Raw genomic sequence first — 13053 nt, 5'->3', positions numbered from 1 at the left:
GTAATTTCCAAGTGAGGATCAGTTGCAGTGAAACACAGATAAACTCCCAGGAGCTCCTCTGTGATCTTTGATTGGGTTTTATCCATTTTTACTCTGCCTCCTGCTGTGGTGGCACAGTGTTTGGGAAATGAGGAACGGCTTCCAGGGGGTGTGCAGGGCAATGGGAGAAGGGAGGAATGTGCTGCTGAGTGCTCCCAGCCAGGATCAGTGTTGGAGCCTCAGCTCAGCTCAGTCTTCCACCTGAAACTTCTGTGATTTCATAACTCAGTGCCCAGGAATGATTTCAGATGCAGGAAGGGACATTTTTGGGGGCTGGAGAGCTTTCACCTTCAGCCTGGCTGGACAAAGCCCATCCATGGATTTTAGGGAATACCTGTGAAGCAAAGGAAAGGCAGGAGAGGGTGGGGAGTGGTGCTTGTGCAGCACCCAGAGGCTGTACTGGGATCATCTGCTGCCTCCTTCCCTGCTCCCACCTGTCCCTGTGTCCACCCCTGCTCCCACAGTGTCTGTGCCTCCATCCCTGCTCCACATCCTCTCCCCATGTCCATCCCTGCTCCCAGCCTGTCCCTGTGTCCATCCCTGCTCCCCACCATGCCCCTTCCTCCTTTTTTGCTTCCTAACCTGTCCCTGCCTCCATCCCTGCTCCCAACCTCTCCCTGCCTCCTTTGCTCACCAACCTATGCCTGCTCCCCATCCTGTCCCTGTGTCCATCCCTGTTCCAACCTCTCCCTGCTTCCTTCCCTGCTCCCCAACTTGTCCCTCTGTCCATCCCTGCTCCCACAGTGTCCCTGCCACCTTTTGGCTCCCCATCCTGTCCCTGCCTCCTTCCCTGCTCCCCATCCTGTCCCTGCCTCCTTCCCTGCTCCCACCCTGTCCCTGCCACCTTCTTGTCCTGCTCCCCATCCTGTCCCTGCCTTCATTCTTTGCTTCCCAACTTGTCCCTGCTTCCATCCCTGCTCCCACAGTGTCTGTGCCTCCATCCGTGTTCCGCATCCTCTCCCTGTGTCCATCCCTGCTCCCACCCTGTCCCTGTGTCCATCCCTGCTCCCAGCCTGTCCCTTCCTCCTTCTTTGCTTCCCATCCTGTCCCTGCCTTCTTCCCTGCTCCCATCTGTCCCTGCCTCCATCCTTTCCTTCCCAACTTGTCCCTGTCTCCTTCTTCACTTCCCAACCTGTCCCTGCCACCTTCTTTACTCCCCAGCCTGTCCCTGTGTCCATCCTTGCTTCCAACCTCTCCATGCCCCCATCCCTGTTCCCAACCTCTCCCTGCCTCCTTCTTTGCTCACCAACCTATCCCTGCTCCTCAGCTTGTCCCTGTCACCTTCTTGGCTCCCCATCTTGTCCCTGCCTCCATCCCTGCTTGCGTGGGACAAGAAGGAACCTCAGGAAGCTGAGCCAAGGGGCTCCAGCACTGCTTGGAGTGGGGTCCCAGCCCTGGAGTGGGGACACAGCCCTGGGATGGGGTCCCAGCCTTGGAATGGGGTCCCAGCCCTGGGATGGGGTCCCAGCCTTGGAATGGGGTCCCAGCCTTGGAATGGGGTCCCAGCCTTGGAATGGGGTCCCAGCCCTGGAATGGGGTCCCAGCCTTGGAATGGGGTCCCAGCCCTGGAGCGGGGACACAGCCCTGGGATGGGGTCCCAGCCCTGGGATGGGGTCCCAGCCCTGGGATGGGGTCCCAGCCCTGGAGCGGGCGCACAGCCCTGGAATGGGGTCCCTTCCCAGGCAGGAGGATTCCCCAAACCCAGCCTGACCCCCTGTGCCATCCAGCTGTGAGCACAGCTGTGGGTTGGGAATGGGGATTTTGGCTCCCACCCCACAGGAATTGGACGTTCACCGGTAACGTCACAGCGCAGTAAAAGGTTCCGGTGTTTGCAGAGCTGCTTTGTTTACAAAAACTTTAAAGTTCCTTCCTAAATAATTAATCACCAGCCCAGTATAATAAGCAGAAAGGTTTTGCACAACTTCTGGGCCTGGAAAATAGGACATGAGTGTTTCACAGGTAATAAAGAGCTCTGAACCAGGCCAGAGGTCCAGCAGTGAACTCACTTTGGGTTATCCACAAGCTCTGCCTGGTGCTGCAGCAGTTCTGGGTGCTGATAAGAACTTCTCTAGGATCAAGTTGGTCACTAAAATGCTTCACTAAAATATTTACTAGTGGTGTTTTGTGCAGCTCAGAAGTTCAAATGCATCAGATAAAAAATTGGGTGTAATTCATCCTAAGCATCTTTTCCTATCTTTCCCTGGATTCCTTTTTTTTTTTCCTCTTTTTTGCTTTTCAGTGTAAGACTTGATTACTCTGCATCTGCTGGCTGCTCAGGGTTCAGGCAGGGTTAGATTGGCCTGAGATGACTTTTGTTTGCTTTCCTTTGGGCTTCAAGCTGTCTGTCCTGCACTGGGTCCTCCTTCCCTGCCTGCAATTGCTGACTGGGGGATGGGATGCTGCAGAGATGTGGCTTTGCAGGTACAGCAGAACGAGGAGAGGATGCTTCTTGTTTGAATCAGAGTGGATTTCCCAGGCTTTTAAGATTAAAATAAAGCTTTTGGGGGCAGGAGGAAGGAGGATTACCACTTCTTGCCTTTAATTAATTAACTTTTTGCTGTTTATGCAATCACAGGCCCTATCTACCCCCTTAATTTGGAAGCTGCTGTTGTAGTTCAGCTGAATTCAGTGCTGTTATCTGAAAGATGGCAAGTGTCTTGCTGTGGATAATTATTTTCAGGAACAGGCAGACAGCATTTTAATTTCCCTTGCCTAATGTGTCATCAGATGCTCCTTCTGGAGTTCCATATTAGTGCATGTTTGCACAGGGGCTTGGCGTGTGGGAGCTGGCCAGTTTTGGGTGTATCCACCCTTGATGGCACAGCTCTGGCTCCCAGACAGGGCTTGGGCTGGCTCTGTGCAGCCACTCAGGGGTTTCAGGTGATGGCGAGGGAGCTCCTGGAGCTTTAGGGCTGGGCTTTTCCTGCCCGGGCCGCTCCAGGTGGAATTATGGAGGGGAGGAGGTGACAGGAGGAGCATTTGGGGCAGTTTTGTGCTGCAATCTTGGCTGGAATGGTCTGGAAAACTCTGGGAGAGTGGTTTGGTTGTGGGATGGGGCTGTGTCTCAGCTCAGGGCCACAGAAATGCAGGGATGGGGGCTCCAGACCCTCCCAGTGTCAAAAAACCCTTTCCGGGGAGAAATTCCTGCTGTGCCCAGCCTGAGGCTGTTCCCTCTCATTTTTCACTCATTTGGGAGAAATTCCAAACCCCCCTTGGCTCCAGTCTCCTTTCCCCTGAGCCTGGCTTTGGAGCTGTTCATAAAATTTACAGAATTTACAGAAATTCACAGAATCACCAGGTTGGAAGAGACCCTCGAGATCATCGAGTCCAACCCAGCCCCAACCCCTCACCCAAACCCTGGCACCCAGTGCCACATCCAGGCTTTGTTAAACACACCCAGGGATGGGGACTCCACCCCCTCCCTGGGCAGAACATTCCAGAACTTTATCACCCTTGCTGGAAAAAGCTTTTTATTGATATCCAACCTGAATTTCCCTTGGTGCAGCTCGAGGCTGTGTGCTCTGGTTCTGTCCCTTCTGCTCCTTCTTGACTCCCAGTGAATTTGTGAATCCCAGTCCCTCTCCTGTTGTCCTTTGCTAATCCAGATTTGGGGACCATTTGTCATGGACAAATTGATGTGTTTCAACTAAAAATATAAAATAAAATTTAAACTAAAAGGTCATTTCTTGCCCTGGTCACCTCTGTGGTGTTTGAGTTGAATTTCTTCCCTCTAATCCCTCGCCCCAGCGCTTCCTGAAAATTGTATATAAATAGGAGAAAATGCATTAAGAATAATTATTTTATATATAGTGGGAAATTATCAGCTATAAAGCACCTGCAGAGCCTTCATTTAGAGCAAAAAGTGATTTAAGTTACCTGTTCTTGCCTTGCACAGCTCCAAATGTGTGTTTTGCCTTCCTGGTGAAGGATCTAAAGCACAAATGGAGTAGGAATGGAGCTGAGCTTTTGAGTCTGGGAAGGAAATAATTTTGTTTTATGAGAGTAGAAGTTTTGGTGAATGGCACCACCTTGTTCTGTCAGGAATTCAAGGAAAAAAAAAATTCCTGGATTCATAAATGCTGTGTTTTCCTCTGTTAAAAATGCAAATATAATTTGTTCTCCCTTGAGCTTTGTTCCTTTTGTTATCTGTGTGTGTAATACTACTTGGAATAGGTAACTTAATTTCAGCTTTGTTGCATTACCTCAAAGATGTCAAGTTTATGGAGTTCCATAAAAATAGAGATGTTTTTTGTGAAGGTACCACAGAAGTGTAAAATAACTGTTTGTATTGAAGCACTAATGCTGATATCAATATCAATATTGATATCAATATATCAGTACCTAACATTGATAAAGAAAAGTTCATTAAACTTCTTTTTTCTTTTTCTTTTCAGGTTTCCTCTCAAAAAACCTTCGAGGTGAGTTCCTGAAATTTGCTTTTTTGTCTGTATTGTAAATTATGCTGCAGCATTTTTGCAGGAGGAATGCTTTTAAAAGTTTTTGAAATATATATATATATATATATACACAAACACAGCTTGTAGTGCCCATTACAGATGTGAGGAAATCAATATCCAGATGGGGATGAGGTGCCAAAAATCGATTTATTGGTGGTGTCCTTGGCATGGGGTGAGCATTTGCATTCTGTGACTTGTTACCTGAGCTTTGAGATGCTCAGGGAAGGAAAGGGACACTGGGTACAGGTGCTTCCCTCTGGGGAGATCCTAAATCTTTAATTTTGGCATGCTGGAATATTTAAAGTTTGCTGGGAGGGTTAAGACTTCAGGAGGGTTTTTTCCATTAAATTTATTTGGCTTTTAAGATAAAACATGGGCTGATGCTGAGTGCTAAAGAGAATGCACTTGCTGTTACCAAGGCTGTTCCTGGAGCCTTGGATCCCCTCCCAGAGATTGCAAGGGAGATCATTTTCCCCTCTGAATTCAGCCTGGGAATAAATATTTTAAAGGCAACTCGATGCCCGCGCTTTAATGTCAATTTCTGGCGAGCAGGCAGAGCTGGGTGAGCTTTGTGTGAGCGCTCAGGCTGCTCCTGTGGGCTCTGGTGTGAGGATATTTTGCTTTTCTGTGCCCCAGACACGGCAGCATTCTGAGCAGAGAGTCTCCAGCAGACAAGAAGCAGAAGGTTGAGCGCTGCAGCAGCACCCACGACTTCGACCCCACAGGTAAAATCCCAAAATTCCAGGGAAAAAAAACCCAAACAAAGCACTGGGAAATCGATTAAAAATGATTTTAATGTGGTTTTCAGAGCTGTGTTGTTCTGCAGAGGCAGTGTGGGCATTGAAGTGAATGTGGGCTTGATTTTAAACGCCCTCATCATCAACCTGGATTAGTGTATCAGTAAATAATTACAACAACTTCCACTTTCAGCAGAGTCAGGAGGCAAAGGCTGTAATTAGCTGTGAGGAGTTCTGTAGTGAAATCTGAATTTGGGATGTGGTTGGCCCAGCCAGGGCTGAGTTTTCCTGCTGGGGTTTTAATTTTGGGGGGGGTTTCTTTTGTTCTTGAGTCGATTTTAATCCCTCTTTACCCCTTGCAAAGTGAATTTGTGCTTCCCAAGGTGAAGCATTTGAAGATAAACGTTTCATTTTAAAGGGTTTGCTGTCCTGTGATTTAGCCTGGTTTTATTTTAGTTAAATTAGGGAGATGAGTGTGCACACAGGATTTTTGTTCTCTCTGGAGCACTCCCCCAGTGCCTGCTCATGGAATTCCTGCCTGGGCCTCCTGGCCCCATGCAAGGTGCATTTTTCCTGTTTGTGCATTTGGGATTTTCCCTGGGGCTTAGGGAGGTGAATGGAAGGGGGGCACAGCTTGTAGGATGTGGGGATTTTTGTGCACAAGGCCGATGTTTATAAACCACCCTGGTGATGGTTTCTGCCACTGGCTGCATGAGTCATTCCAGTGTGCACAAAATAAATTAAAAAGGGCTTTAAATGCTCATTTAATGGGGAAAAAAAAGCTGGTTTAGTGCTCATCTTCTTTTCCTTTGTCCTTTGGGACAGGTAATGTAAAATTATTTCAGGCTGGGGGAGCTCCCAGGCTGTGAACTCATTTTGTGGAAGGAATTTAATTTCTCCAGAAACAAACCTGAGGAATGCTGTAATCTTAATTTGCAGGGAGTCACTCCAGAGTTGAGAGCTGTTACCTGACCCCGTGCTTTGATAGGGGAACTCTGCAGTGCAGCCTGCAGAAAACCCTTTTATTTAAGGGGTGAATTGAGGATGCTGAGCTGCTGTGCCTGTGCTGGGTATTGACTCTGGGGTGGGAACACTGCCTTGTGCTTGGACTGGTTTTTATCTGTTTTACTGCAGAGAGCTCCTGTGGTTGTGTCCTAGCTCCTGTAACAGATTCTGTGTGCTGTTACCTGTGTCTCCCTGTATTATTCACCCTTATTCCAAATGTTCCACCTGTGTTTTGTTCACATCTTATTTGTGTTTTGCACGATTTAACCCGAGAAATCCGAGTCTGTGTTGTTTTTCATGAAGTTTTTTTTTTTTTTTTTTTTTCCTCATGTTTGGTCTCCATATTTTCTATATCTCTCTCTCCTTTTCTCCTGCTCTCGTGCAGATAGCTCCTCCAAGAAGACAAAGTCTAGTTCTGAGGAGAGTAGATCCGAGACGTATGGTAAGCCAAAGCTGCAGCCTCCCCCTGGGCAGCTCCTGCTTCTCCTGTCTGTGACTCCCAGGCTTCTCCCTTCCCCTGATCTGCATGGTTGGCTCTGCAGCAGGGACTGCCCTTCCATCCTGCTTCAGTTCTCAGCTTGTAGCGGGCTAGCGGCCGGAAAATTGTTATTTTTTCAGTTTGGCACCTGTGGAGGTGTCAGTGTCCACCTGAGCTGCTCCTTCTGCCGGGTGAGCAGGGCCACCAGGCCAGGGTGGCTGTGCTGCCCTCAGGCCCTGGGGAGAAACAGGGACAGGGTTTTGAGCTGGTTTTGACCCATTTAGGCATTCACTCCTAACCCAGGCAGGGTTTACTGGGGATGTGAGCAGCAGGGACAGGGTTTGGAGCTGTATTTAAGGGGTTTGACTCCAGCATCCAGCAGGGATTTCCTCAGCCTGGAAAGGCTCTGCAGCCCAGGAACAGCCAGAGCTGCCCTTCCATTCTGCTTCAGCTCTCAGCTTGTGGCTGGAAAATGTTCAATTTGGCACCTGTGGAGGTGTCACTGGGTGCTCCTGGCACTGAGGCAAAGATCCCAAAGGGTTTTGTGCTTGTAGGAAAGTCTGGGCCATATTCTCAGTCATTGTTTGTAGGGGATCTCTGTCGGTTCCTTTTGACAGAAATGGAAAAATGTGTCTGTGAATAATTTAAATAAATGGAAGGATGTGAACTTATTCCCTGTCCCTGAGAGAGGGAGTGACCCTGCACTCCTGGGCAGTAAACTGATATTCCCAGCCCCAAGTTTTTGATGGGAATATCCCCACCCATCCTGGTGCTGTCCCTACACCATGAGGGGCCTCTGTGCTCCCTCAGCTTTTCCAGCTCTGTCACTCTTGGGGCTGTGAAATCCCCCTGCTCTGGGGACTTGTTCCACTTCCAGTCCTGGAGATATTTGCATTTAGGCCTTAGGATCTAGAAGGCAGTAAGGATTCACAAGTTGTGTTTTGGATCCTATCAGCATCTTCAGCCCCTTGGACTTGGGCTGAATCTGGCTGCACTTCTTATTTCCAATTCTTATTTCCATGACTCCAGCCATAGGTTGTTTTTCTTTTCCTTTACTTTTTTTTTTTAATATTTAATTCATGTTGAAAGCAGTCTGTGACACTTTCTGATTTTAATCTGCTCAGCAAATTGCTGCTGCTAAACCCTCCGTGGTATTTTGGATGCAGTGACTCTTCCAGAATCATCAGCTTTATCATTCCATTGCAATAAAACTGCCAGGTGTTCATGGCTGTGCTCCAGCTCCCTAACCCACCTCTGGAATACAAAGTGATGCTGTCAGAGCAAGAAACACTAAAAAATAACCAAACAACACCAACCCTGAGGAGTTTAAACCAACACAGGCATGTTAGGAAAAGCTGGTGCAGCTGGGGAGGTGTGTCCTGTTCTTTCTGTGAGATCTCTTCGTTTCCCCTGGAATTTTGAATCACACAGTTATTAAAAAAAAAAAGGCAAAGTAATATGATAGTCACGTTGCTGAGGGTGTGAGAGTGTTCCTTCAGGAGCTGTAAACACCTCTGGAGGGTGCCTTGATGGAAACCTGTCTCGGGGAGAGCTGGCTTGCTGCAGCTTCTCATTGCTGCTGCCACCCTCCCGGGGAGCAGCAGGGATTGGGGCTGATTCTGGGGGTGTGAAGGCAGCTCAGCCAGGAGAACCAGAGCCCTGTGCTCGTTCTGCCTGCTGCTGCTTCCCCACAGAGTGCTGGAGTGCTGAGGGTTAATGACAGGAGACATTTGCTGGGACATCTCTGTGTTTGTCCTTCTGCCCCAGCCTGGCAGTGCCAGAAACAAACAGAACTTCCTAACGGGAGTTTGGACTTCCCAAAACCAAACAGAACTTCCTGACGGGAGTTTGGACTTCCCAAAACCAAACAGAACTTCCTGACGGGAGTTTGGACTTCCCAAAACCAAACAGAACTTCCTGACGGGAGTTTGGACTTCCCAAAACCAAACAGAACTTCCTGACGGGAGTTTGGGCTTCCCAAAACCGAACAGAACTTCCTGACGGGAGTTTGGACTGCCCAGAACCAAACGGAACTTCCTGATGGGAGTTTGGACTGCCCAGAACCAAATGGAACTTTCTAATGGGAGTTTTGACTTGCCAAAAAAAACCCAGAACTTCCTGTGCACGAGTTCTGACTTCCTAGAAACAGACAGAACTTCCTAAAGGGAATTTTGACTTCCCAGAACCAAACAGAACTTCCTAATGTGAGTTTGGACTGCCCAGAAACAAACAGAACTTCCTAAAGGAAATTTTGACTTCCCAGAACCAAACAGAACTTCCTAATGTGAGTTTGGACTTCCCAAAACCAAACAGAACTTCCTGATGGGAGTTTTGACTGCCCAGAACCAAATTGAACTTTCTAATGGGAGTTTTGACTTGCCAAAAAATACCAGAACTTCCTGTGCATGAGTTCTGACTTCCTAGAAACAGACAGAACTTCCTAAAGGGAATTTTGACTTCCCAGAAACAAACAGAGCTTCCTAAAGGGAATTTTGACTTCCCAGAACCAAACAGAACTTCCTAATGTGAGTTTGGACTGCCCAGAAACAAACAGAACTTCCTAATGGAAATTTTGACTTCCCAGAAGCAAACAGAGCTCCCTAATGGAAATTTTGACTTCCCAGAAGCAAACAGAGCTCCCTAATGGAAATTTTGACTTCCCAGAAGCAAACAGAACTTCCTAACATGATCTCTGACTTCCCCCAAGCTTCCTGCAGATGTTGTCCCCGTGCCCAGGATGCCTGGGAGCAGCTCCCACTCGTCCTTCCTGCCCTGCCCTGCCTTTTGTCTGCTTTTCCCAGGTTTCTCTGGAATGTCTGCAGGGCTCTGCTGTTTGCTTTGGAAGGCACCAAACTATTCCAAGCCCTCCAAGTAGAAACCCTGTACTGATATTTTCCTCTCTGCTGACTGGATGGGGGCTGGAAAGGGAATAATGGGGAGGGCTGGAGTGACAGCAGGAGGAGAGGAGTGGCTTTGGTGGCTGTTTGTTCTCACCTCTTGAAATTTTTAATTCAGGAGCCAGAATTTCCTCAAGTCTGTGAGTGGCTTGAAAGGGCAGAGTGGTCATGGAGGGAATTGCTCTAATGTAAAGAAATTAATTTATAGTGACGTAAAACTCTCAGTTTTTCATTCAGTAACTCAGCCATCTCACCTTTGTATATTCAACAAAATTCAGGTTATCGGGAGAGAGAATGACTGTAGTTTGTTATGCTGTAATTTTCTAATTAGTGCCATGACCTCCCATGATATTAAATATCTTTTTCTCAAAGTAGCGTTTTCATCTCTTAAATGAACTTCAAACTGAAATTACCCTTCAGCGTGGTAGGTGAGGCATCAGCTTCTCTTTCCTTTTCCTCACAACTTCATTGCTCTCCAAAAATATTTTCCTTTATGTTTAGCAATCATCAGTTTCTGGCTTGAATATTAACCTGGACTTGACACAAACTCTTTCACATATTTTCTCCAACTTTGTGATAAGTTTTTGGTTCTTGTTTTGAATTCCAGATTTGAGATGTTTTGAAATTGAAACTTACTCTCTCCAGGTTTTTTTCTTTTTTTTTTTTTTTTTTTTTTTTTTTGCAGTCCTTACCAGCTTTGTGTCTTCTTTATGTTGTGGCCTCCGTTTTTCCAGAGAAATTTGCCTTTATAAAAGTTCTGTTTATCCTTGTGGAGCAGCATTTCTGACAATATTTCACGGACAAAAAGCTTCCCAAATGAAGTGGAGCATTTAGCCTCTCTCAAAACCCCAAGGGGTTTGGGTTTTTTGTTTACGGAATGATTCATTTCAAACCCCTCTGTTAAACTGCATTTTCCTATGGTGGCCTCATGCCCCCAGGGGAGGTTTTGGTTCCCAAATCTCAGCTCCAGGCTTGGACTGCACTTGGGAGATGGAATTCACATCCCATGGAATCCCAGGCTGCTTTGGGGTGGGAGAATCATCAAAAATTATTTTTGTTCCAACCATTCCATGGTTGGGAACAGTGTAGGAATCCCAGGCTGGTTTGGGTTGGGAGAATCCTTAAAAATTATTTTTGTTCCAACCATTCCATGGTTGGGAACAGTGTACGAATCCCAGGCTGGTTTGAGGTGGAAAAATCCTTAAAAATTTTTTTTTTCCAACTACTCCATGGGCAGGGACAGTGTAGGACTCCCAGGCTGCTTTGGGCTTGGAAGAATCCTTAAAAATTATTTTTGTTCCAGCCATTCCATGGTTGGGAACAGTGTAGGAATCCCAGGCTGGTTTGGGTTGGGATAATCCTTAAAAATTATTTTTGTTCCAACCACTCCATGGGCAGGGACAGTGTAGGACTCCCCGGCTGCTTTGGGGTTGTAAAAATCCTTAAAAATTATTTTTGTTCCAACCATTCCATGGTTGGGAACAGTGTACGAATCCCAGGCTGGTTTGAGGTGGAAAAATCCTTAAAAATTATTTTTTTCCAACCATTCCATGGGCAGGGACAGCTTCCAGTGGCCCATCTTGCCCCCAGCCTGGTCCATCCTGGTCTCTCCATCCTCTCAGTCAGGTTTTTAGAGTGAACCCCCGCTCTGTTTGTTGCTAAAGAAATTCCTGTATTGTTCAATAACTTCCAAATAGGATGTAGGGAAGAGAAAAAAGAAAAATGAGCTTCCCAGAGAAGCTGTTGGGCAGCCCAGAAGTGTCTGGCCAGGCTGTTTGGGACGATTGTTTTGGCCCTGGGGTGTCAGTGACCTTGAGAAGTGCAGGCTTTGTCCTTCCACCATCCCAAAGAGCTCTTGGAGAAGCGAGAGGGACGAGTGCCACCTACTGAAGCTGCTCTCAGCTTTCCTTGCAGCTTTTCTCTCTGCTTTCACTTTTCGTTTTTACCTCTTTAACTCCAGCGTGGGTTTGGCTGCTTTGTTGTCCTCCTGGCTTGAGTGAGTTTGGGGGAAATTTCATCTCCATGAGGACAGAAAACGTTAAAATTGATGGTTTTTCCTCCAGAATTTTAGGAATCCACTCCAGACACAAACAGAGACTGATTTTAAGGCTTAGTTAATGATGTCTCTTCGCTTCATAACATAAGGATATTGTTAAGGAAAGCAAAAATGGGAATAAGATAATTAATTATTTTATTTTGAGTACTATCAATGACAAAATCTGATGGCTTTGTAATTCTCACTGAGTTTCAGCTGGAAAAAGTGAGATATCCTGGTGGGATATTTCAAAATGAGCAGAGTAAAAGCACTTGAAGGTTGCTTCAGGCAGGGAGTGCTATCAGAGCCGATCTAGTTCTGCAGGTCACTGTGTTATCTCCAGAAAACTTCCAGATAACTTCATTAAAATCACTCTAAAGTGTGTCTCTCTGTCAAGTGTGCTATCTCCTCTGCCTCATTCCAGCCTTTTATATTGGATTAGGAGAAGGGTTAAGTGTCCCTTATCTGAAGAAAACAAGTACAGGAAAAAGCAATTATGGACTAATTTCAGCTTGAGTTGTCCTAATTCCAGTTGTTTCTCCATTCTAAATCTATGAGGTGGTCTTGGGTGCAGCTGAAGCTTGTGGACTGAAGAGTTTAACTTGAATCAACTTGAATTACATTCAGTTATCCTCTGCCAGGTCAGTTTATGTGGTGTGGGCACTGCTTTGGCATCAGAGGAAGTTTATCAGTAAATCCAAGGATTATTTCTCCTGGAGAAAAAGAAATCCAGTGGCAGAGCAGACTCAACTTCAGACATTGAAATTAATGAATTAAATTAGCTACCCTTTAACCAAGGCCAGTCTTTGTGAGTGAAAAGCTGAGTTTGGTGCCTTGCTCAGGAGCTGCTCCTCTCAAACAGCCCCGATTCCCACACCCCAGCCCCGGGCAGCATTCTTGGGAAGTGAGACTTCAAGCAGCTTTGGTCATATAAAAGCAGGGGAGGTGCAGAGGGAGAGGCTCCTTCCTCAGGGCTCCCTGTGCACAGGGGGTGGAAGGTGGGGGGATTTTCCTGATTTTCCTTCCCATCCCCTCCGCAGCCCTGCAGAGCAGCTGTCCCCTGCTTTGTTGGCAGGAGGGGAATTCCTGGGATGTGATGGTGCTGCAGAAGCCCTGGAATATTTTTTCCACTGCTCCCACACCCATTTTCATCGGTGCCACGCTGGAGGGAGGGCAGGACTGGCTGGGCAGGCAGTGTTGGCTCTTGGGGCTGCTCATTTCCATGGGGAGTTGCTGCAGAGCAGTGAAAGGAGGTTTGGGAGCAGTGTGAGCCAGGGGATGACTCCCTGCTCTGCTCCCATTCATACCTTAAAGCTCATTCCAGAAAAGCCAGTCTGGCTGGGACAGCATCTCCCCAATTCCCCCTGTTCCCTGCACACCAAACAAAACTGCTGCACTGGTTTGG

At 47.2% G+C, this 13053-nt stretch overlaps 1 protein-coding gene across 4 annotated transcripts in view; it reads left to right on the top strand.

Annotated features, from left to right (window-relative positions):
* ARHGEF12 (Rho guanine nucleotide exchange factor 12) overlaps nucleotides 1-13053 on the top strand; it is a 92602-nt gene that overhangs the window by 35431 nt on the left and 44118 nt on the right. For 3 of the 4 annotated variants that reach the window (XR_009419966.1, XM_059488478.1, XM_059488480.1), the window contains exons 2-4: nucleotides 4434-4457; nucleotides 5133-5221; nucleotides 6624-6680. Coding sequence is in view for 2 of the 4 variants with exons in the window: in XM_059488478.1 (XP_059344461.1) it covers nucleotides 4434-4457; nucleotides 5133-5221; nucleotides 6624-6680 (170 nt within the window). In the remaining 2 variants the exon portion in view is untranslated. The remainder of the gene's footprint in view (nucleotides 1-4433; nucleotides 4458-5132; nucleotides 5222-6623; nucleotides 6681-13053) is intronic. The other variant, XM_059488479.1, reaches the window with a different exon arrangement.

Source organism: Ammospiza nelsoni, chromosome 24 (assembly GCF_027579445.1).
Source record: "Ammospiza nelsoni isolate bAmmNel1 chromosome 24, bAmmNel1.pri, whole genome shotgun sequence".
Taxonomy (NCBI): domain Eukaryota; kingdom Metazoa; phylum Chordata; class Aves; order Passeriformes; family Passerellidae; genus Ammospiza; species Ammospiza nelsoni.
The sequence above is the reverse complement of the archived record's forward strand: the minus strand, read 5'-3'. Positions and strand labels throughout refer to the sequence as shown.